This window comes from Mixophyes fleayi, chromosome 6 (assembly GCF_038048845.1).
Source record: "Mixophyes fleayi isolate aMixFle1 chromosome 6, aMixFle1.hap1, whole genome shotgun sequence".
Classification (NCBI taxonomy): Eukaryota; Metazoa; Chordata; class Amphibia; order Anura; family Limnodynastidae; genus Mixophyes; species Mixophyes fleayi.
This window is the reverse complement of record NC_134407.1, coordinates 68623065-68647998: the sequence shown is the minus strand read 5'-3', so window position 1 is coordinate 68647998 and position 24934 is coordinate 68623065. Positions and strand designations below refer to the sequence as shown.

At 40.4% G+C, this 24934-nt stretch overlaps 1 protein-coding gene across 1 annotated transcript; it reads left to right on the top strand.

Annotated features, from left to right (window-relative positions):
• Positions 1–16: 16 nt before the first annotated feature.
• Positions 17–24934, top strand: UTP18 (UTP18 small subunit processome component). The gene is made up of 15 exons (XM_075216764.1): positions 17–206; positions 2908–3130; positions 6529–6653; positions 7863–7958; positions 8420–8490; positions 8892–8992; positions 9342–9467; positions 9914–10094; positions 10500–10600; positions 11846–11936; positions 18209–18332; positions 18967–19141; positions 22620–22765; positions 22957–22996; positions 24683–24934. Exons 2-14 carry the CDS (start codon positions 2915–2917, stop codon positions 22979–22981), a joined length of 1578 nt encoding a protein of 525 aa, XP_075072865.1. The 5' UTR covers positions 17–206; positions 2908–2914; the 3' UTR covers positions 22982–22996; positions 24683–24934.

Genomic DNA, 24934 nt, shown 5'->3' with positions numbered 1-24934 from the left:
TCCGCCGGAAGCTTCCATCTGCGTACCGTAGTGTAGGCGTAGCCTATCAGTCAAGGTAGTCTGCGGTCTTTCGCCGTTCGCTGGTCGTGGGGGAATGGGCGTGTCTAAAACCGGGAACGTGGATTGGTGGTGTGTTTCTGGGGAGGAGGTTTCTCGACAGGAGGCGGAGTTCCAAGTATCAGGAAGCTCCACGTGTGTGTAAATAGGTAAGTGCTGTTATCATGTCTGTTACATATGTGCTGTATATATATGTAATGTTAGGTGATGTGTTAAAAGATAATGTGGTGACGACTATCTGATCATCTACCTTTATATATTTAATAGCATTTATGTAGTCTGCGAGAAAAGCATGCCGAGAAAGATAATGGGGTCGAGGGAAACCTTCCATCTACTAAGTCTGAGGGGTAGTTTTACGAAGCTGCGAGTTTCCAGCGGGTTTGAAAAGTGGAGATGTTGCCTATAGCAACCATTCAGATTCTAGTTATCATTTATTTATTACATTGTACAAAATAAAAGCTAGATTCAAATTGGTTGCTGAAGGCAACATCTCCACTTTTCAAATATACTGAAATCTCATAGCTTGATAAATGTACCTCTCAGTGTTCCTGGAGGGGGGGGGGGGGGGAGTTGATTGTGCACAATTTGTGATCTTCAGATATGGTCCAATCGGGAATCTTTTAAAGCTAATCTGATTTGGTAATGAAACTCCCATAATGTAGCAAGTGTATGCTGTCAGTTGTGTACTGTTTTTTTTTTTAATAAGTTAGGAAAGTTTTACTGTCCTGCCATGCACATTGAGACTATGACTGCTACAGCCCGCTTCCAGACTGGTACCACTTTCACATTGTCACCCCTGCAATATCCTGGGTATATGAACCTGGGATATTGCCGGGGGACAGAGCCTTCCACCACTGCATATTCCCAGGTCTACTGGGTTCACACTGAAACCGGGTCTCCATGGCAACAATCACAAGAGGAGCTTTGATTGGCTTCTCTTGTAACGTAAGTTTTTTTTCTTTTTCTTTTTTTAATATTTTTAATAGCTTTCAGGGTTGAAACACCCTGGTCTCAATGTTCAGACTGGAGGATACCCGACTCGGACCCAGAAATAACCCTCCAGAAGACCCGGGAATTAGCAGGGGCCCTATTCGCACTTGGCCTTGACCCGGGTTGTTGGGGGTTGCCCCAGCAATAACCCGGGTTTTTGAGGCAGTGTGAGTGGGTTATGGGACAGTTGGGAGCTATGCTGTCAGTTATGTGAATAAAGATTCCACACTTGCTGTGAAGCATGGTTCACTTCAGCCCCCTTTGAATTATACTCTTTCAAATTGCTTCACAAGTTATAATTCCACACATTTTTCTGGTACAATACAAGTTTTTGAGCTATTCCTGTGAATTATGTTTTTGAAAATATAAATTATAACATCACAATGGGTGAGATGATTGAGCACAAAGAAGACAAAACAGTAAACGGAAAACATTTGATATCGCCAATGAGATCACATCATACACTAATAAATAATAATGGAGTTAACAAAAAAGCATGTTTTAATGTAACAGTACATATGTTAAAATATCAAAATGATAAAGTAGCCAATATTTTTGTCCCAGTTGTTGTTGTTGCAAGTGCTTTCTAAATAACTTAAAAGAAATATAAACAGAAAAATATAAAATAATAAAATGCTAGTCTAATGGTTCCCAAACTGTGCACCTAGGCTCCCTGGGTGCCTCGGCCAGGGCCAGTGGTAAGCAGCACAGGGGACTACTTGGTAATTTTTTTGGCTTAGGGGTGCCTTGAAAAAATTATGGAAACCCTAAGGGTGCCTTGAACTGAAAAAGGTTGGGATCCACTGGGCTAGTCTGAAAAGAATTTGATTTGCATGGTCTGTAATATACATTGGTGAAGGAAGATAAAAGAAAAACAGTAGTAGAGCTAAAAACTGAAGGGGTGGAAACTGTAGGAGTCAAATAATTGCAGTAACTATGTTTGCTTTTTATTTATTGTTGAAACATCTAAGAGCTCACCTGCACTAGACTGGGAGATATACCCTACTGTACTTTAGCACAAATATATATACTACAGTAGAGGTGTTATTTGAAATCTCAAAAAGTAAATAAGTCAATGGTCCAAATGATATACATCCAAAAGAGTATTTTTTTTATTATTAGTATTTTTTTTAAAAAAAAACTACTAGTGCTTACAGTACCATAAAACAAAACTTTTAACCAATCGTTCAGGCATTTGCTCCACTACACAAAAAAAGACAGTATGGAAGTATCTGTTAACCATTGACCCCCTGAGTTTTACTTAAATAAAAGGACAATTAATGGAAATGGTTAAACATTGCCAAGATCCAAGGCAATGTGAATCTAGTGTTTTTTTTCTGTAACAACTTTGTCTTTCAGTGATGTAACATAAAGTGTGATTGCTTCACCTATGCCAACAATAAATCCATTGTGATTTCTGTGAGCCCAACAATTTGTAATGACACACGCATCATAATTGGAATCACAAAGGGTAATCTCATAAATGACTGTACCCTTTGAAACCATAATGTCACTGAGATTATAGTGTGACAAATCTCACTACATCAGAATGGGAGCTATCATCAATAACTTTGGAAAGGATGGCATCACCGATGATGCCACAATGGGTGACATCACAGAGGAGGTCTAATAAATTATGAAACTGATGGCAATTAAGCGATTTGACATCATAGAACACATGTATGAAAATTAAATTACAATATATGACGTTGCCAATGAAAAAGTTGTTCAAACTTTTTGTAAGTAGTGTAAGGACTGTTAAAACTGGGGGTGTTCTGATCTTATAAGTGTTGGTACTGCCTATAGATATTGAAGATAAAGCTTGTTGAGCTTCCGTTTAATTATGTTTTTTTCTTTCAGAAGTGAAATGTCAGCTATAGCCAAGCACCGTAAGGGTCAAGCCCTTAGTCATAGAAAAAGGCAACTGGATAATTCAAAGCAGCATGACGATGACAAAGAAGAAGAGCTTAGAGCTAAAAACTTAAGGACCATAGCTAACAAACCGGATATGGAAAAATGTTTGGAGGATTTAGTTTTTGGTGGTGAAGATGAATTTGTGGAAAGACTTCTTGGCGATTCCAAGGTAATGCATTGAGTTTAATGTGATGGAGCCATCTCTATTTCTCAGGCATCTTATGGGGGACACTGGAATAAAATGGGGTATAGATGTGGTGTAAGGAGCTCTAGCATATTAAAAATTCTTCCCTGTAAAGATCCTCCCCTTCTACACATGTAGCAGCTAATCTATTCAATTTAGATTAAGTGCCTGTAAGAGCTGGCACATTTTCTGGAGCAATTTTTATTGCCTTTTATTCCCTTTTTAAATGTTTAATGCACCAGGAAGCTGAGCACAGGTAGTAGCCCAGATTCAGAGAGCCACTGCGTATTCTTAGGAGCGGGGCTGAAATAGATCCTGTAGTACGTCTTAATTATCTTTTTATTCTGTTCTGAGATACCCTCACACTTCTATACACTTTCCCTTAAATAAAGTTTCCTTGTTTAGTCCTTCTACCACACTAAATAACACTAAATCCTTACACAATCACGTATATAATACCTACTGTATCTTAGCATTACTGCACAATATATATCTGTTATAAATAACCAAAACTCACAACATATATATGTATTCAATTAGTATTTTACTGATAACTCAGAAAATCTTGCATGTATTATAATATTGCTCAACATAATAACATAGTATGTGTATATATATATATATATATATATAAAATTAACCCAGAGTTCACCACCTTTATTCCCTATACTATTTAACCTTACACTCTCTTTGCAATAAGTGTCCTCCAAAGGATGTCTGAGAAAATGGTATTTTTGATATTGACACTATTTCCTAGATATATATGTATACCATAAATATTGGGACATCGACACAATTCTCATATTTTGGGCTCTATGCACCACCACAATGGATTTGAAATGAAACTAACAAGATGTGCTTTAACTGCAGACTTTCAGCTTTAATTTGAGGGTATTTACATCCACATCAGGTGAACAGTGTAGGAATTACAACTGTTTCTATATGTGTCTCCCACTTTTTAAGGGACCAAAAGTAATGGGACAAACTAAACAATCCTACATCAAACTTTCACTTTCTAATACTTTGTTGCAAATCCTTTGCAGTCAATTACAGCCTGAAGTCTGGAACACATAGACATCACCAGACGCTGGGTTTCATCCCTGGTGATGCTCTGCCAGGCCTCTACTGCAAATGTCTTCGGTTCCTGCTTGTTCTTGGGGCATTTTCCCTTCAGTTTTGTCTTCATCAAGTGAAATGCAGCTCAATCGGATTCAGGTCAGGTGATTGACTTGGCCATTCCATAACATTCCACTTGTTAGCCTTAAAAAAACTATTTGGTTGCTTTTGCAGTATGCAGTTAAAGCACATCTTGTTAGTTTCACTTACAAGTTCATTTGAAATCTATTGTGGTGGTGTACAGAGCCCAAAATATGAGAGTTGTGTCGATGTCCCAATATTTATGGACTTGAGTGTGTGTGTGTATGTATGTATGTATGTATATATATATATATATATATATATAATTTATAAGATATTGGATATTGTCTTTTTGTGGCTAATTCCGTGCAGTATGTGCCAATAGCTCAGATTATCTCCTTAATAATGATCTGCCTTCTTTTCATTTTATACAGTACAGTTGTGACTCACTGACTTAATCCGGACACACGGATAACTTGCCTCTGCCCTATTATATATTTAATGCTAACTATTCAGTTATTTCTATTATTACTTCCAATTGATTCTATTCTCAGGAGAGTTAATGCACACTAAGGATCTTTACATAGTGCATTTGTGATTATTTTGCTAAATTTGAATATTCGGACATGCTGATATTCTATCTCGTGTTGATTCTACAATCAGTATTTGATTCCATAGTTTATTTTGTTATTCTCTATAACGGATTTGTCCAAGAGTAGTATTATTTGTGAGGATTCATTTCGGTATATGCGAAGGAACCAGTGGTTGTTATTGATAACAATTGAATATAGTGGTTAAATTACCACACTGAATATTCAGAAATTATTTAATTTGTGTTGTGAATGTAACAGAGGGAATTGAAAGATATGATAGAAGATTTATGTGAATAATTTTACTATTATATTAGGCAATGTCAGTATTAAATTTTAATGGAATATTGAATATGGTAACTGACATCTGTCATCAACACACCAATGGGGCATCCACATATGGTTTGGTCCAATTACTTGTGAGCACGTGACCTACAGATTCATTAAGAATTTGAGGTATCACTAGCCAGGCACACGTAGTGACTTAGCTGAGATGCAAAATGGCTGCTTCTTCCGCACTATATTAGGAAGCATGCTTGGTTTGCATCTGTATGCCTGGATGACCCTTCCGATGCACTTAATGGTGCACACATACTCTCATCTCTTGGGAAGGAGCTTCTGCAAACTAGCCGTGTGTTTAGGTTTGCAAACATCACATAGTCGAATTGCTACCACTTCAGATCCGCCTCATTCATCAAATTAAGCTTTGCATTTTTTTCTTAAATACAGCTTAGTTTAGCCTTCAGGGACGATTAGGTGTTTATTACAAGCAGAACCCATGGGTGTTGTTTTATATTGGGCAAAGTGTATCTAGATATACCACTCCTCCCAGTGCACAATGCATCCTGTTAAAAATATAGGGCGAGACCCAAATTCTGAGCTATTGTAAAATTCAAGTTATTTTGTGTAGTGGAAATGGCAATGCACCTTTCTAACAGCAAATAATGCCTCAATATATGCAACCATTATTTTATTTAGAAAATCTTGCTATGCAAAATGTCATTTCTCTCTTGCACTGCTGCACAAAGCCACGCACACTGGCATACCAAGTCTGTATTTCACAATGAATGCTCAATTCCTCCCATCACCTTTGATAGCTTCTGCTTTTCAGTACATGGAGCTACCTTGCTCCACAAAACCCATTTACTTTCTCTGCCGTTTTATGGTTCATAACTGACTTCCTGAGTAGGTGCCTGTTTCACACACATGCGCTTTGGTGGAAATATCGTCTGTTTTGTGGTTTGTTAATTAATTCCTAAGTAGCAGCCAATTTCACGTAGATGGCTTTTACCCTGGGTGTTTTAAACGCACAATGTTGTTGGGAAAATTAATTGGTGAGATGATGGCAGCTATATCTACTCTTACACTGTTCAGATGGATTCTGATAATATATCTTAGTATATAAGCATTTCTTTGATAGGAATGACCCTTAGAATTAGCCACCTTGTATGCACAGACTAATGAAATATGCTCCTCCCCCAGGAAAAGGGCACTTTAAGAACACAATTTTGCTCCTTTTCTCCACTACTTAATGCCATGCCAGCATAGAATGACCATTTTTAAGTGCCTTTGGCCCAGTGGACTCTCAAGAACATCCTTAGAATTATTATGTGGCATTGTGTTTGAGTAGTAAGAGCATGCGTTAATGTGTTGTAGGTTAGAGGCGAGTCCAATGCAGACCTTCTAGAAAGTGACTCTGACGATGACGAAAGTGCCAAGGATTCCACTGCACCAGTTAAGAAAGCAGCTTGGGTTGATGATGATGATGAGGTTGAAGAAAGGTAAACGGAAATGTGTTTTTTTTTTGTCATATAAAGATTACAACTTGAGCTTGTCTGTTGATTCTTTCATATAGCTACATTTTATATTTATCATCTATATAACAAAAATAGAAAAATACCAGTTTATTTGAAAAAAAAAAAATAGAATATGTTTGTAAATATAAAATCTGCCTCTTTATTAGCTATCCTTACTGTGACTGCTCTCTTCCTGGCTGTGTATATATTTGAATGTGTTCCCTAGTTGCAAGAGGAAAACTGTTTACTCTGAGCTATACAATTGTGTCGTTAATGCTAACTACTATAACCCGCACCAGGATTGTCAATGAAATGATGTGGCTCACAGTAGACCCATCAGTAGAAAACATGTTTACAAAATTAAGCAGCTTTTCCTAAATGAGATATCTTAAAATAAAGCAAAATGTGGCCTAACCCCTAATTGGTCAATATATATTTATTTGTTTTTATTTACCCCATGTTAGTGTGCAAGTATTTTATTTCTGTATGATGTTGGGGTAAGCTACTAGGGTTAATTTGCATAGCATATATTGCGTGAAGTAGCCATGTACATGCTCAGAAACTAACCTCATCACAATTGCATGAAATTCATGTCTGAAATGACACGACTGCCTACTAAGTGAGAGTCAGAACGGGCTCAGACCAGGACGGACAATGTACAGGAAAGTAGAGAACAAGAGTATGGGTAGTGCTCTGACAGCTAATCGTATATTATTTATTTAAATACATGTTTCCTCTACATTGAAATTAAAAAGGACATGCTTTGTCAAGCTAAGTAACTGTGAAGCGCACTTTGGCGTACTCGCGGAGCGTTTCTCCCAAAATAATGTTTATACAATATTGGGCAGCCCCCTCTTGCATTTCAGTTTGTAGATGTAGAGTGCAGAGGATCGCTGAAATTCACGGCATTGAATAGCAGGGGTGGGGCTTAAACGTGTCATTAAGCCCCACCCCCGCTATTCAGTGTTGTGACTTTCGGCATTTTATAGTGGGGGCAGGACTATGGTGATGCAACAACCTTACCACCACACACCCTCCTACCCCCTGACACATGAAAGTTGGCATGTAATACATATATATATATCTATAGCACAAGCAGGACTAATAATGCCTATGTTTGTTTGCAGTTTTTGAAGCGGTTTGGGAATAAATGATCCTTGTTGTGACTTTTTTTGACATTTGTTTTGTCTGCAGCATTGACATGACCCATCGGTATCGTAAAGATGTGATGAAAAGTAAAGCAGAGAAGAAGCTAAGCAAAGAGAAACTCCAAGTCAGACTTCAGCAAGAGTATGTGATTAACATACACATTTCTCTAGCCCCACTGCATATAAATTGTTTCTGGCCTGCATTCAGACAATTATTGTGTGGCATTTGTCCTGTGTGGGTATGTCCTATGTGTGTCTGAGTGCTGTGTGTACCATGTGTTTTTAATGTTGCTATTTTTTTATTTGCACTTGAAACTCTCCTCCACTTCAGTCATTTAATTTGTTATTCAACCTAACGTACTTACCAGGTTAGATAGCTTCCCATTCTCCTTTATGCATCGCTGCAATATGCTACGGGTGGTGAATGCCACAAAATAATTTAAAACACGTGCTGAACAATGGTTAAACACCTTGTTTCAGACTGGTTTCTATGATGACACAAATCTTTTCTTTCTCACCCTTTCGCCAAACTATATGTGCTAGGTTTGTTTACTTGAATGGCCTGTAATTGAACATCATTTTAAATTGTTTTCATCTTTGAAGATTCCAGAAAGCAATGGGCGGTGTTCCATCTTGGGCTTCCAGAGATCCCAAGAAAAGATATTCCAAAGAAGGTAAGCAAATCGGGAAGTCTTATCGATCTTCTTCAGCACGTAGAGGGACACAGCTTCTTTGTGGCTGACTCCCAACCCATTGGAGGAAATTGCATTTCCAACAAGTCCCCTCCACCATATTACTCCACTGTGCTCATGGCTCCTCACTTGACGTGTTTCAGCTGTACTCTGAATTAATGATCAGAAGTATTTTAGAATATTCTATAACTGGCCTGGTACATTGGTCTCCTTTCTTTTAAGGTTGTTCAGAGCTTTCCTGTTAACCAATTACTTATTTACCTGAATGATGTACTTAAAATATAATGATATTGATTAATTTATGCAGCTCTGTATTGTAACTGTTGCTAAGGTTCAAACTTTGTTGCTCACTAAAGTGTTTTTTATGTTTGTTTTTTTTACAGATAGTGACGATGATAGTGATGAAGAAAGTGGTGATAACTTGTTGAGTAAAACTGGCAATTTTCTAGCAAAGTCCAGTTACCTACCAAAGGGTATTTTGGAGGTAAGTTTCCATTACCAGTCACAAATCAACACTCAAGTACTCTGATCATTTCTTTCAGTATAAAGGCTGAGTAAAAACCTAAGCACTATGGGAAAATATGTTACATGCTTCTAAAGTTGTCCTTTACCAATATGAATGGTTTCTTCTTGAGACCGTGAAGTTATCATTTTTAATTTTATAGTCTAAATGAATATGTTAATTTTGCATGCAGTATTAACTGTGGAAGACACACTTACTAACACACATTAGTCAAATCTGTCCAGCAAATAAATCCAGGTGGGAAGAATGTGAGGAATGTGATAAAAAACTGCAGTTTTGTGATTTGTCTTCTTTTTATTTTGGTTAACAGGTGAAAAGGTGTTTGAATGCCAATCATGAGAGACCCTGTACAGCCCCACTGACTACAGTTCAGTTCCACCCATTGGCTCAAGTTATTATGACAGCAGGGCTCGACCGTTCAGTATCGCTGTTTCAGGTTTGTTATGTTTTTGTAGTTCAGATACCTGTTCATTATGGTCACAATGTGGATTTACTCTGGATATTGCTCTCATTCTCTGTGGTAACGACCGGTCGACTTTTTGAACTGTTTCTTCATTCCCTTGCACAGGTACTGAAAGCCTTTGTCATTTTGCCACTTGCTCTACCAGAATAAAGACATTTGTAACAGTTGCTGCTCTGTGATGTCCAAAAAAATAAAATCGGGTTGCTCAAATCCATTATTAACCAGCGAAATGTACAAATAGATGGAGCTTTTCACCTCATTGCATTGCAAGATCTAAGAATTGAAAAGATAGCGGAAATCTTAATTTCATACACTTATTTTGTATAAACCATGTGCCACGTTCTATTCACACTTACTATTTTACTGCTAACTAAATGATAGAGACTTATGTTATTGGTTTGTTTACTTTGTACTCCTAGGTTGATGGCAAATTAAATCCTAAGATACAGAGCATCCATTTGGAAAAGTTTCCAGTTTTTAAGGCTCTGTTCAGTGCTGACGGTGAACAGGTGATAGCCACAGGACTGCGGCATAAATATTTTTATGTATATGACATGATGGGTGGAAGCATTACTACTATACCTCTATACAGAATTAGAGGTGAGTGATATCTTTTACATGCTCGTTAATTCTAGAACCATGAAACACCATGCTATCAAGTTTTTCTTTTCATATGTATGAATGTTCACATACAGGCATTTGTTATTGATCATAACCTTTGTTATCACAGCTGTGAGCTGTTGAACCTGTGCTTAAAATGAAGTTAGCCAGACACACACAGACATGTGTGGGTTGGTATATTCTGACATGCTTACTTTTTCTGTTTCAATGATGAGTGCTTCGGCTTCTATATCATTGTCTACATTTAATCAAAGCAACACCTTACATCATACACAGAGTTAAACTAGCTGCAACATATGTGCACCAAAGTTAATTCATGTAGCTTGATTTCTGTGCAAGCCAGACATCCTATAGTTAATTATGCTGAACTGTTAACTATTTCAGGCTTGGAAGAAAAATGTGTTAAGTATTTTGAAGTTTCTCCAGATGGGTCATTCCTTCTACTAATTGGGTCTGCGGGATACCTACATTTGCTTTCTATGAAGGTAAAGTAATGGCGAGAACAGACAAAGCATGTAATGGTTTTGTAACTATTCTCAGTGGATGTTTGCATGTGGATTTGATTATTTAACTAAAGTCTTCTTCAGAATAGTATTTTACATGTTCATCCTTAGGTGGGAGAGTTTGGGTATGAAAGCTAAGCAGATAAATTGAGGTTTAAGGATACACTCAGTGGCCACTTTATTATTACCTTTCTTTTACTGGATAGGACCCCTCTTTGCCCCAGAACAGCCTGAATACTCTGTGGCATGGATTCAACACGATCCCAGCACTGGAAACATTCCTTAGTGATTCTAATCCATGTTGACATGAAGGCATCACGCAGTGGCTGTAGATTTGTCGGCTGCATATTATGGCTGCAAATCTCCTGTTCCACCACATCTCAAAGGTGCTCTATTGGCTTGAGATCTGGTGACTGGAGACCATTGTAATACACTGAACTCCTTGTCATGTTCATGGAAGCAGCTTGAGATGACATGTGCTATGTGACATGGCTCTCCTGCTGAAAGTTGCCATTAGAAGATGGGTAAAATGTGGCCATAAAGCAATGCACATGGTCAGCAACCATACTCGGGCAGGCTGTGGCATTTAAACAGTGCTTGCTTGGTATTAAAGGGCCTAAGGTGTGGCAATATTCATGTTGTTTATGCTAAATTCTGACCCTACCATCTGCATGTTGCAGTAGAAATCAAGATTTGTCAAATCTTCAACTGTCCAGTTTTTGTGAGACTGCCCGCTGTAGCCTCAGTTTTCTGTTTCGTGGCTAACAGGAATGAAATCCAGTGTGGTCTTCTGCTGTAGCCCATTCACTTCAAGGTTGCCACGTGTTATGAATGAGCAATTTGTGAGATACTCAGACCACTCGTCTGGCACTAACAATCATTCTACGATCAGTCACTTAGATCACATTTCCTCCTAATTCCAGTGTTTGGTCTGAACAACAACTGAACCTCTTGACCATGTCTGCATGCTTTTATGCATTGAGTTTCTGACACACAATTGTCTGATTAGGTATTTACATAAAGGAGCAGGTTTACATAATAAAGTGGCAACTGATTGTATGTTTACTTTATTTTGCTTCCTAAATTCTACACGTAGAGTTACAAAATTGTGAACAACATGTGAACTCAGATTTAATTATAAAATTAATGAATATTACAGAGCATCAAAAAGCATTTAACATCAGAATGTTAATCTATATATATCAATATTTTTGTTTTGGGTTTAAGACGAAACAGCTGATTGGAAGTATGAAGATGAATGGGAAAACTTCCCGAGCTGTGTTTTCTCCAGACAGCAGTAAAATCTTCTCAAATACCGGTAATTAGTTCAAAAAGTAATTATAAAGTGCACCTGCCACCATGAATTAGCATTTCATTATTGGATTATAAATAAACCTACTTGGAGAACTCCATTCAAAATTTAGCTTCTCCGTATATATACATTTTCTTTTTTTAAATGCCACTGTCCTCTAATTGTTGGAGAGGAAGAGGCATTGCATAAGATTCAGATGGTTGCCAAAGCTGCATTTTATCTGTCCCACCAGGTGCATTTTTCAGTGTACTCTGCTTCTTGACAACTGCTTTAATCTTATCTACCTGACAAATCTCTGAGGCTCCGACAGTAACGGCTCCTGTTCAAGCAGTGGTGAAGCCAGAGGGTCCTCCTCCGCAGGGGGAAAACTACATTTTAAGTGGAGTTCTTTTAAAGGGTTACTACATTCTTACATTTTCCTAACTAAAATGATGCCATTTTGTATAGATTACTGGAATAATTCCGGATGCTTGAAATTGACTTGTTCATGAAACGCAACTGTTAAACACTATTGCTGCCATTTGATGGGTTAAGAATAATTAGAAACATTATAACCATGGTTCAAAAGGGTACTTTCATCTTTGTCTGCATGGTTACTGATGTTGCCTTGGTTATTCACTACCTCTCGGGCAAATGGCAGCAACCATGTGTTTTTCCGTTTTCCAACAGCCCATTTTCAGACAGAAGCCCTATTTCATATATCAGGCATTGCTCCAGTGACTTTTTGTACCTTTAAAAATAGATATCCATTATGTTTTATTTGTGAACTAATGATCCAGTGTGGCTCAGTCATGTCACTGGTCAATTGAAAACATTCTTCTGAATATTTGTACAGCCTACAAAATGGCTGCCTTCATTGTGTTTATATGACAGGCTGTAAATTCTAATGTTGTTGCATGTACATATGATTTTTACTTTGTGATTTTTTTTTTTTTGTGATTTTCCCATTGCAAAAGAAAAGTGAACTTCTGTGCATCCATTCACTATACCTCTATTCAACCCTCAGAGTAGTTTTTGCATAGACTATGTGAGCCAGTTCTGAGTCTTTAAAGCTGCAGAGCTGAAATGTAGTTACATCACAAATTTCTCTATCCTCCTTTGGGGGACACCGTGGACATTGGGTATAGAGTAGGGACAGGGTGAACTGGCACTTTAAAACTTCTGCTAACTAAGCCCTAGCTCTTCCCTCTCTATACCCCACTTCCTGTTATTCTCAGTCTAGTTTAAGTGCCCGGCGAACAGGCTATGTTTGGGCTGCTGCGAAGCACAAATCTGTTTACATTTTATTTTAGTTATGGTTAAGTTTTTTTCTGTATCTGAGACTTCTGCCTCCTGCCCTGTGACAGCCGGCAGCTGTCAGAACCGCGGCTGCAGTTGTAAGTCACCGATGACAGCGCACAACACAGACAGCTGTGCGCTGTCTAGAAGCTGGGCACAGTCGCCGCAGGCTGTGCCCGTCCTCCATGGCTGATCCTGCAGAGTGGCTGCTGCAGCCACCACTGTGTGCAGGATTTGATGGTAGCAGGTAAGTGTACCCTCTCCCAGCACAGTGCTTTAATTGCAGTGGGTCCCCTAAGCTAGACTGCTTCTTACTAGAGGCATTCATAGGATTATTTTTTTATATATAAAAAGAAATAAAAAAAACTATTTTTGCTTAGAGAACTGGGTCAGGCTAGGGTCACTAAGATAGTGAGCCCTGCTAGGCACTGGACTGGTGATGGGGGTTGTTCTGCTGGACGCCTGCCAATCCAGTGCAGAGACCGTCCTCTGAACTGCTTCAGTTGGTGGAGCAAATTCAGAGGGCGATAGTTTTTTTTAGGCAGGAGGCCCTGGACGCAGGACTGATAGGGGTAGGAATATCTGGCTCTGCGGTTTCGGCTCATTGGACTCTGACTTAAGTCCTCGGAGGCTGATGTTGAGTCTAAAAGGCTCTGGAGATAATTCCTTTCTCCGGGGGAATTTTGTTTGTTCCTCAGCTTGACTCCATTATTAGACAAGCAATGGGAGGAAGGAACACTTTTCTTCCTGTTAATGCTCCAAAACAAAGGACGTCCAGGTTCCGGTCCTTTCGGTCTTCAGGCAGGTCTCGGGTTTAATATTCTTTGGCCCAATCCTGCAGAGGTCCGGTGGATTGCAGCGTAGGCGTCTGGTCCGCTGTGCTCGACTTCTGTCAGCTAAGCCTGCAGACAAGCAGTCCATGTGACGGGCATTTTGTCCCTCCGCAATTGTCAGTGGTGGAAGTCCGTCTACTCTTATTCAGGGATCGGTGGTTTCAGTCTACCACGGATGGCTTGGTACGGGGAGTCCTCCCAGGAGGTTCTTTACCACAGGGCTTCCTGCATGTCCACTAAAGTATCTGGCTGTGCGAGAAGCAATCCAATCCCTCATTTCTTCCAGAGTGATTGTTCCGGTGCAAGATTCATAGAAAGGTTTGGATTTTTATTCCAACTTTTTTCTGGTGCCAAAACCAGACGGCTCATTCGGACCCATTTTGAATCTAAAATCATTGGACACCAAAGTTAGAGTTCCCAGGTTCAAGATGGAGTCTTTGCAGTCAGTCATCCACGGCATGGAACAGGGAGAGTTCATGGTGGCTCTAGACATCAAGGATGCCTATTTCCATGTTCCCATCTGGGAGGGTCATCAGTCCCTCTTGAGGTTTGCAGTTCGGTCAGAGCACTTCCAATTTCAGGCTCTTCCCTTTGGTATAAATAAATGGTGATGATGATGATAATGATCTGGCCACGGCCCTGCGTATCTTCACCAAAATCATGGCAGTCATGGCTGCTCTGTCCAAGGGGATTATATTCATCCCATACCTGGATGATCTTCTTTTAAAGGCAGAATCTCCAGAGGTACTTCAGTCTCAAATCCAAGTAGTGATCCAGACTCTAGAATCTAATGGTTGGATTATCAACAGTCCAAGTTAATTCCATCATAGCGGATGATCTTATTGGGACTTTTATTCGAGACCGACAGCGATGGGTGTTCTTAGCTATGGACAAGATTCTAGCCTTGCAGAAGATGGTGAGATCTCTGTTGGCGGCAAAACAAACCTCTGTACGTTTCGGCATGAGAGTTCTGGGCAAGATGGTATTGACCTTCGAGGCGGTCTAGTTTGCTCCGTTTCATGCACTGGAGTTCCAGTCGAAATGGAACAAATCCCATCTGAAACTGTTGGGCCAGGTATACCGCCTCTCTCCGCGTGTGCATCAGTCGCTTCTTTGGTGGCTGCAGAAACAAAATCTCTGCAGGGGTTGTCTATTTTCGATCTGGGATTGGACTTTGATCACAACGGATGCCAGCCTTAGGGTTTGAGGGGCCATCTGTCTTAAAGCTCACTTTCGGGGTCTTTGGACTACGAAGGAATCCAAGCTTCCAGTCAATGTGTTGGAACGGCGGACAATGTTTCATGTTATTATGAGCGTGCAACATTTGCTGCAGGGAAGGGCGGTGAAGATTCATTCTGACAATTCCACAGCAGTGGCATACCTCAATCGCCAGGGCGGCACCTTAGCTATGCGAGAGATGCAAAAGATCTTTCAGTGTGCTGAAGCTCACGTTCTGGCGGACATGACCATCTTTATTCCCGGAATAGAAAATTGGGAAGCCTATTTCCTAAGCAGGCAGACACTGCATCCGGGCGAATGGTCCCTTCATCTGGAGGCGTTTTGCCAATTGGTGAACAGGTAGGGGTCAGTCGAATGTCGACATGAGGGTGTCTCGATTGAACCACAAGGTGCCCCTCTTCTGCTCCCGCGCAAGAGATCCTTTGGCTGTCTCAGTAGACCCCATGTCTGTTCCTTGGAGGTACCGTTTAGTGTACCTTTCCACCGGTAGCCATCCTTCCACGGGTGTTAAAAATGGTAAAGAGAGAGGGTGTTCCATTCCTTCTAGTAGTGCCGTATTGGACTCCGGAAGGCTTGGTACACCAACGTGCTCTCAGTGGCAGGAGGTCGGTCGTGGCGTTTACTGCTACGCCCAGACCTATTAACTCAAGGACTCTTTTGTCTTTTAGGTTTAGAAGGTCTGGCTTTAACGGCATGGCTGTTGCAGCCATGATCCTGCAAGCCAAAGGTTTTTCCGAGCGTGTATTGCAAACCATGCTTCGGGCTTGTAAACCGGGTTCAGCAAAAATTTATCCTCAAGTATGGTGGACGTATATATTGCCTGGTGTGAAAAGAAGGGGTATCCTACCTCTTCTTTTCGTTTATCCAGGTTACTTATGTTCTTGCTGGATGCTGGTTTGCACCTTCGTTCTTTTAAAGGTCAGCTGTTGGCCCTTTCGGTCTTCTTTCAAAGAAGACTAGCTGTCATGCCTGATGTGCACACTTTCATTCAGGGCATGCTCCATGTGCAACCTCCATATATTCCTCCAGTAGCACATGGGATTTAAATTTGATGTTAAATGCTTTACAGCATCTGCCTTTTGAACCCTTGAATACAGTGGAATTCAAATTTCTGACCTGAAAGACAGTTTTTCCTTTTGGGCATATCTAGGGCAAGATGAGTTTCAGAGCTTGCTGCTTTATCTTGCAAGTCTCCTCTTCTTGTTTTTCATGAGGAGAATTAGGACAGGGCAATTCTTTGAACCAAGCTTTCTTTCCTTCCTAAAGTGATATCTATATTTCATTTAAATCAAGACCTTGTCATTCCTGCCCTGACTTCGTCTAGGACTTTGGAAGACGAAGCTTCTATTTGTTCTCTCAATGTTGTGTGAACCTTGCACATTTATGTGTGTAGGAGTCAGGATGCGTGCAAGACTGGAGATCTTTTTGATTTTCTATGATGCACACAAGGGAGCCTGGGCAGCTTCTAAGGTGACACTTGCAAGGTGGATTACGGTTTATAGTGGGGCTGGGGAGCCTGTTCCAGATAATCTTCGGGCGTACACTACAAGCTCCGTGAGTGCTTCCTGGGCGACCCGCCATAGTGCCTCCAGTGAACAACTGTGTCCGGGCGTCCACGTGGTCTTCTGTACACACATTCACTAGGTTTTACAAGTTTAATGTGTTTGCATTCAAGGATGCAAGTTTTGGAAGAAAGGTGCTTTGTGCCATTTCTTCTGAACGTTCCCTTCCATGATTCAGCTTTGGGTTGTCCCCAATGCCCCCGCTGTCCCCCAAAGGAGGATTGAAAAAATAGGATTTTTATACTTGCGTAAAATCCGTTTCTCTTAGTCCATTGAGGGACACCGGGCGCCCAACCTTAACGCTCTGGTTTCTTCTACCGTTTGACATGTTGTCTTGTTTTTGAGAGAATGTTGTTTTTCTCTGTTCCTGTTTTCTCTCTCTCTCTCCGTTTTTTTCAGTTGGCTTGGTTAAACATAGACTGAGGCTAACAGGAAGTGGAGTATAGAGAGGGAGCAGCTAGGGCTTAGTTAACAAAAGTTTTAAAGTGGCAGTTCGCCCTCTCACTATTCTATACCCAATGTACCTGGTGTCCCACAGTGGACTAAGAGAAACTGATTTTACATAAGTATAAAAATCCTATTATTAGTGTTTTACTTTTGCAAGGCTGCAGTTGGTAGTTGATATTAGTGGAGATAAAATTATAAGAGATGGGATAATTCAATATAGCTGATATTATGTGGTAAAATATACCTTTCCACTTGGTGTCTTGTAGGGGGGTGCAGTGTGTGTGTGTGTTTGTGTGTACTTGCTCTCCTGTCTGCTGCAGCATCCAGATTCTTCAGTGTGTTGAGTCTTTCATTGTTGACTGACGCCGGGGTTACTATGGAGACTCAACAAAAAACAAAACTTCCTGCTGTAGGGTCATTTGATTTTTGTTGGATTACTATAAAGTTATGTCTGCATAGTAACCATGGTGTCTGTCAGCCATGACAGACTTTATACAACTGATTGGAGCTAGTACACTGCAAGAGGCAGAGTTGGGGAAGAGGAGCACACATTTTTTTTTCTTCACAGCTGCCCCATTCGCTAAATAATTTTTCATTTTGGGTGGAGAGCCTATTTTATTAAAGTGTATTCGTTACCCTCATATAAACCATACTGGCGATTTCAAAAAGGCAGATGAAAATGTTCTCACACTGTGTGTTTTAAAAATGAATATTGTTGTAACTACCTGATTCAATATCCTAATATCCTACCCCAAAACAAAGTTGACATTGTGTTATTGAAAGATGTAGATATTTGTCGGTGTGTTCTGGTTATGTACACTATGAGAATTGCTTCTCACATTAGTGCATGCAAGACATAACTCTGTGATATACTATCTATTTTATGTGTGTCATTTTTTTATTCATTCTGGTCCTTTAGATGATGGAGATGTGTATGTTTGGGATGTTAAAAGCCGGCAATGCCTAAATCGGTTTCTTGATGATGGGAGCTTGGCTGGTACTTCTCTGGCTCTATCAAAAGATGGCCAATATGTGTCTTGTGGGTAAGTGTTTCTTAATATGTCTATCGCTCACATCTCTATACATGTATGAAAATGTATCTGAATGGCACATAAATGTGTTGCAAGGGAGGGGTTGAAAAAATACTTCTGCTATCGTAAAGTAGTGAGTTGTTGATTCCTCAACTCCCGTTGCTTGTGAGAGCCTGGTCGAACACCTGGCCAGTGAATCTTCTTTTCTTTCTTTTCTTTCTTTCTCTTCCTCCAGGTTACGAGCTGTTTAGCCCTGCGCCATCAATTCAGTTTAAATCACCAAACACGGTCAAGTCCATAAATATTGGGACATTGACACAATTCTCATATTTTGGGCTCTATACACCACCACAATGGATTTGAAATGAAACTAACAAGATGTGCTTTAACTGCAGAAATCCATTTTCAAATCCATTGTGGTGGTGTATGGAGCCCAAAATATGAGAATTGTGTCGATGTCCCAATATTTATGGACTTGACTGTACATTTGGCACATGTAACTGCCAATTTTCTACTTCTTGTCCCTATGCTACCTATTTGCATATGAACTAAATAAAATTATTACAGTGATTCATTTACAACTAGGAAACATGTTCATAACCCACATTTGTACAGCATATTAGTAGTCTGGCCTTTTGTATTTCAGGTCAAGCTCTGGAGTTGTAAATATTTATGGATTTGATGACTGTTTGCAACACACACAGCCTAAACCACTTAAATCTATAATGAACCTGGTGACCACTGCTTCATCACAAGTATTTAATCCACATACAGAAATTCTAGCAGTGGCCTCTCACACAACAGATGAAGCTGTCAAACTGGTAAGTGTGTGTTTTTATGTTTGTTTTTCCACGTGCTATGTTTTTCATTTTGACCACACAAACAGAAATTGTAGTATTGAGAACAAATTTACTATAAACTGTATATGAAGTATTAATGTAAAAAGGTGATTTTTGTACTTGCGTTAAATCCTTTTCTCTGAATCCAATAGGGGACACTGAAAAGCCTTCCTATACGTTCTTTGTTCTTGTTCTTAGTTCTCATTCACTTCAAAAGTCCCAGTAGTAATAGGATTATGTCCTCTGGAAAGAACACACTATGCTGACGTGTTAAATAGACGTCCCAGGAAGATCATCCACTTGAAAGGAGTCAGGTTTGATTTCTTGTAAATTATCATCCAACTGTGAGCTTCTTAAGTCTGGGTCGTGTCCCGGACATGAGGCTGAAGCAAGGCTGGGGAGTTCGCCTTGAGCAGCAGATTGTCTAGGTAAGAGATGATCGTCGCCCATCTAGATTTGTGGAAGGGCAGCCATCACTGCCATGATCTTTGTGAACACCCTTGGTGCTGTAGCTTTGCCGAAGTGTAGGGCCCGCAACTGAGACAGTGATGGGACTGAACTGTAATTCTAAAGAGTCACTGATGTCCCTCCCAGTTTAGAACATGCAGGTATGCGTCCTTGATGTCCATTAACTCCATGAACTTGTTCTGTTTCATGCTGTTGATGAACGACTGCAAGGACTCCAACCTGTCTACCTGCAACTTAACGTGTAAGGCGTCCAGGTGCAAAATAGGTCTAAAGGAATGTCCGGTTTCAAGAAGAAATTTGAGTAAAACACCAATGCTTTCTCATTACTGGAATAACTTCTTCCACAGAAATAAGGGACTGAATGGCTTCATTTAGGACAAGACATTTTGTACTGTCTCTGGGAAGATCAGTGATGAAAAAACTCCTGGGCACGGACAGCAGATCTATAATAGATCCCCGACTAATGATGCCTCTAGCCCAAGTGTCTGTGCTGAAATTGAACCACTGGTCCTGGAAGAGAAGCAAATGTGCTCCTACCTTAGGAACTCGTGCACAGCCTGCCCATGATACTGACTGCTTCTTAGAGGACTTGGGAGCTGGAAGCACGCTCCCTGGCAAACGGACAACTGACCCCTGGAGGTGTGACTACTTGTGTTCCTGTAGGGATGAAAGGAGCAAAACCTAGGGCCCTTAGGCCTAAGAGCATTAACAAGTCAAAAAGTATTTTTTCCCTGTTGGCTGGGAAATTATTTTATCTAGATCAGGACCTCTCCAGAGACCTCAAGTATGAAGCCAAAGAGCACGGCATGCTCCGACCACCTCTCCACAGCCTTATTGACCCAAGCCTAAGCAAAGCTGGGTCTATGGAAGGCTACTGCTTCAGTAAAAACAGTCTCAATGGTGACCTCAATTTTCCTATTGGTACTATTCAATAAGGTAGCCCTGTTTGTGATAGTGGTGGTCTTGGACAGGTGAGCTATAGGAGCATCCACTCTAGGTGGTGATTTCCATTTCGCTGTATCCTCACTCGGGAGAGGATAAAAGAGTCACAATCTGCATGAGACCTGAAATCTGCTATTGGGCTTAGTTCACGCTTCGCTAAGTAGGTCCTTCAACTGAGCAGATAAGAAACCGCCTGTTTCTTTTTCCTGTTAAACAGCAGAATGTCTGATTCCTTGCTGTCCTTGATCTCTAGTGTCTACCTGACGGCATGCAGTACATTGTCCACTTGTCGGGACAGAGGGAAATCTCATGGTCAGAGCTTTTAACCACTAGAGTACCCCCTCTCCGAAGCTGATGCTTCAGCAACCTAGAAGTGGTGGCAGTTGTCACACTCCTCTGCAAGGAAGAGGATTCCTGTACTAGGCCCAGTACTGAAATTGCCAGGCACTGTAAAGACAGAACCCACAGAGAACCTTGGAAAAATGCTCAGGAGAGAAAATTATGCTACCAGAACTTTCCATGGGAGGGGCAGTGGAGAGAGTATTCCTGCTCTGTTCCCTGGGACATGTGGCGTGCCACGACCTCTGCGATAGCCTGTGCTAGAGACTGGCCCAGGCTGAACCCACCATCTCAGTGGGCACACTTTTGAGCAAGGTCTGCTGCTGATCTCCCCCCCCCCCCCCCCTGTATGCCGTGCACAGGGCTCTGCCCTAGACTGAATGCAAGGCAATTTGGAATGATATCTGGTGGAGGAAAAAAATCTGTCCCCTCTCCAAAGAAGAAAAGAGAGGACATATGCAGCTACAAAATTCAGAAGGATGTGGAACTGCACAAGACACAAACCAGAGGAAAAGGAAGAGCCCCCAGAAACCCAGCTCCCCAATACACCTCACAGCTACTTCCCTGCAGATGGAGAAGAAAAGGAACTACTGCTGTTGGCTGTTTCCAAGATGGCTGCATTGTCCTTTCTGGTGATCTTGCCAAATTGGGAAGCCACACCAGGGAGGAGGTACTGAAGGGATGTTACCTCCTAACACAGAGGGATGGCTGCCCTCCCTGTGCCTAGTTCGGGCTGCTCTGGCAGACAGCCCCTACCTGAAATTCCCTAATGTACCGAGAACCCAGTACCTACTCCTCATATACAGGTGCAGTGGGCTGAACCACATCTTTAAGCTAGCCCTTTGCTCCAGGAGTAGCGGGAGCCACTCGCCTGTTACCATACTTCCGGCGCATGGTCCGATGGTGCAGGAGGCACTGGGAATCTGATCACAACTTGTGGCGGCAGTGGCTATATCTCTCTATACCCCCAATGGGGGGGGGGGGGGTATAGAGAGGGAAAAGATTTGAGTTTTTGCCAGTAAATTGAAAGTGCCCAAGCTCTTGTATCCGCATTGCTCCCCATGGATGTATGAGAAATATTGTTCGGTGTCCCCATACAAACATACTTTACATGTTTAAAAAGCGAAGTTTAACATTCTTATCTACACTCCTCCCCACCCCCCATTACAGGCACCTGGAGCCACATTGTGATTTGCTATATGTCAAGAAAGCCTTCTCACCTTTTTGTCTGTTTTACCCAGTTTGTTTATTAGTTTATTATGTTTGTCCCCAATTGTAAAGCGCTACGGAATATGTTGGCGCTATATAAATGATGATGATGATGATGATGAAGAAAGCTTTAACTTTTAGCTTGCTATGACATCAGGGGCAGTACGCCTGTCTATGAATCCACCAATCCTCATGGTGTATTTTGGCAGAGCAATTCTGCAAATCTATCATTCACTTTGGCTTAGACTAATGTTGGATAGAGAATACTCCTAACGTGACAACTGGCTAGAAAGGTGTGGGAGAGCCTGATAGACTTATTTAATAGGTCTTGGCATAGACCTATATATTCTGTACAGCACTATAGTATTTTATCTATACTAATGTCGAATAACAGCTTAATTTGTTTATTTTACATGGAAAGATTTTGCAGACTGTAAAGGAACCCTAGAAAAAATGTGCCAGTAGTTGCCAACCTTTCCAAATAACTTAATTGTTTCCACAGGTCCATGTTCCTTCATTTACCGTTTTTTCAAACTTCCCAACACAAAGTAAACGAAAAAGAGTTCACCTTCCCCGTGCAATGGATTTCTCCCCTCATAGTGGCTTCTTTTCTATAGCTAACAACAAAGGTGAAGCTTTACTGTACAGGTAAGTAGCCCTGACGTCTCCTGCAAAACATGAGTAGATAAAATAGTATAAATAAATGTATAGATTTGGTATTCCACATTCATTAAAAATGTACATTAACTCTTCTTACTGTTTTGTTTTGTTTTATATTAACGTCTTTCATATTTACATTTGTTTTTCTTGTGTTTTTTTTTTTTTTTTTTTTTTGCTAGGTTAAAGCATTACTCTGATTTTTAAAAAGGAAAACAAGTGGTAAGTTACAACATGTAAAATAAGTTAAAGCCTGTTATTTACCTGTAAAACTCAATAAAATGTTTATTAAAAAAAAAAATAAGTTAAAGGCACGCTAACCCTTTTTTTAATGTAACATATTAATGGATAATTCCAACCAAAACTGATAATTGATATTCCATGTATACCTTAGCCCCAAAAGTTTATTTTTCTGTGGTCGGGTGTTCAGGATATCCGTCTTGTCCCCCAAACTCTTTCGTGCTCCTGCTATTGCTTCTCTTGCTATGGCACCCTGTCAATCCTTGCAATTTGCTCACCGTGGAGAAAAGTCAGGTCATCGGGGTGAGCAGTGTGCAGCAGACATCACTTGAATTTTCAGCTTTGGGGAGAATTACCCTTTTAAGAGATGAACTTAAAATCTAAAGTGTGGCAAGGTTTCATCGAGCATGTACAAAAGGTGTTACATTGTCTTCTGGCGAAACCTGCGCCTCTGATGAAGATAGTTTGAGCATGTCAAACGGGTGGGTCTGATAAAAATGGGGAGGGGGGGTATGTTGGGGATGTGGTTAGGGTACTGTGGTTCCGGAACTGTCAGAACTCGGGGGTAGGGAAGATACATAAACCACCTTAAGTCATACTTGCCAACATTGAATTTTTGACCTACGTCGAGGGGCCATGGCGGGAGCGACATTTGCCATGCGGGGTGGCGCCAAGATTACACAATTTACTGCGAATCAGGTCAGTGATGCTCCCATCCTGCCCACTTCACTATGAAGGGAGCAGGATGCAGGAGAATTGCCTGCTTTCCCCGGAATCCAGGAGACCTTCTTAGAATTCGGGAATCTCCTGCACATTCCAAGAGAGTGGGAAAGTATGCCTCAAGTTTGCTTGTGTGTATAGAGGTACATCACTTGATTATGCTAGCATATTTGTTTAAGCAGATTGTTTATTTGTGTTTTTTTTTCCAAAAGTTATCACTTGAAGAACATTCTGTTCTTTGTACTATATCGGGTAGTGATTTTTTTGTATGAGACAAGCAAACAATTTTAAAACTGATTCCGCGTTTGGCTGCAAAATTTTGCACATCTAGTCTGTGAAATTTGACCTTAAGTGTTCCCAGTACTACACCAACCATACTACACTACGTAGCAGTCAGAATTGACCTTCCTTGCCTCCCATTTATAGTTCTAGAAATTTAGGAATTACAAACAGTACAGAATGGCAAAAGTGGAACTCAAAGATCGTAGCACCGAAACTTCAAATGACTAATTTTGCCACAAAACACTATTCATGGGAAAATTTTCTACAATTTTGTTCATCTTTAAATATTTGTACAGTAAAGACCTCTAGTGGTTCGATTTCAGACTTGTAGATAATCTGTAAAAAAAAATCTAGCATCAGACCAAATGTTATACATGACAACGTCTGAACTTTACAGAAGTTGTTAAAGAACAATTTTTGACACCTCTCTACAAACAGTGCTTCCAGTGATTGTTGTGTTTAGGTACATCACCCTCATGGGGAGTCAAGAGGCACTTATTCAGTGTCATGTTAGTATATGCATGCAAGATGATTTTGGAGAATTGTAATGATTAAACTACAGTACTCCTGAGATTTATGTGCATGTTATAGTCAAATTTCTTTAATATATATTATATATTAGATATTTTTTAAGTAAATATCTAATTCTTTATTTGTTTTCTACAGGGCTGCTGTGGAATTCTATTTAAATGAATGGCATCCTATCTCTTCCATCAAATATGTTATATTTAACTTTCGGTATTAACATTTTTGTGAAACATGCCAAAAGATCAGTGTCTGCTTTTTTGGGAGGTGTTATTTCTCTCTCTCACATTTTGTGTAAGAAATCGATTTTGTTGTAATTATGCAAAAATCAGCTTTTGTAACATAATGTACTTTTCCATCTGAAGTATCCCCCAATAAATGTTGTAACCTTTA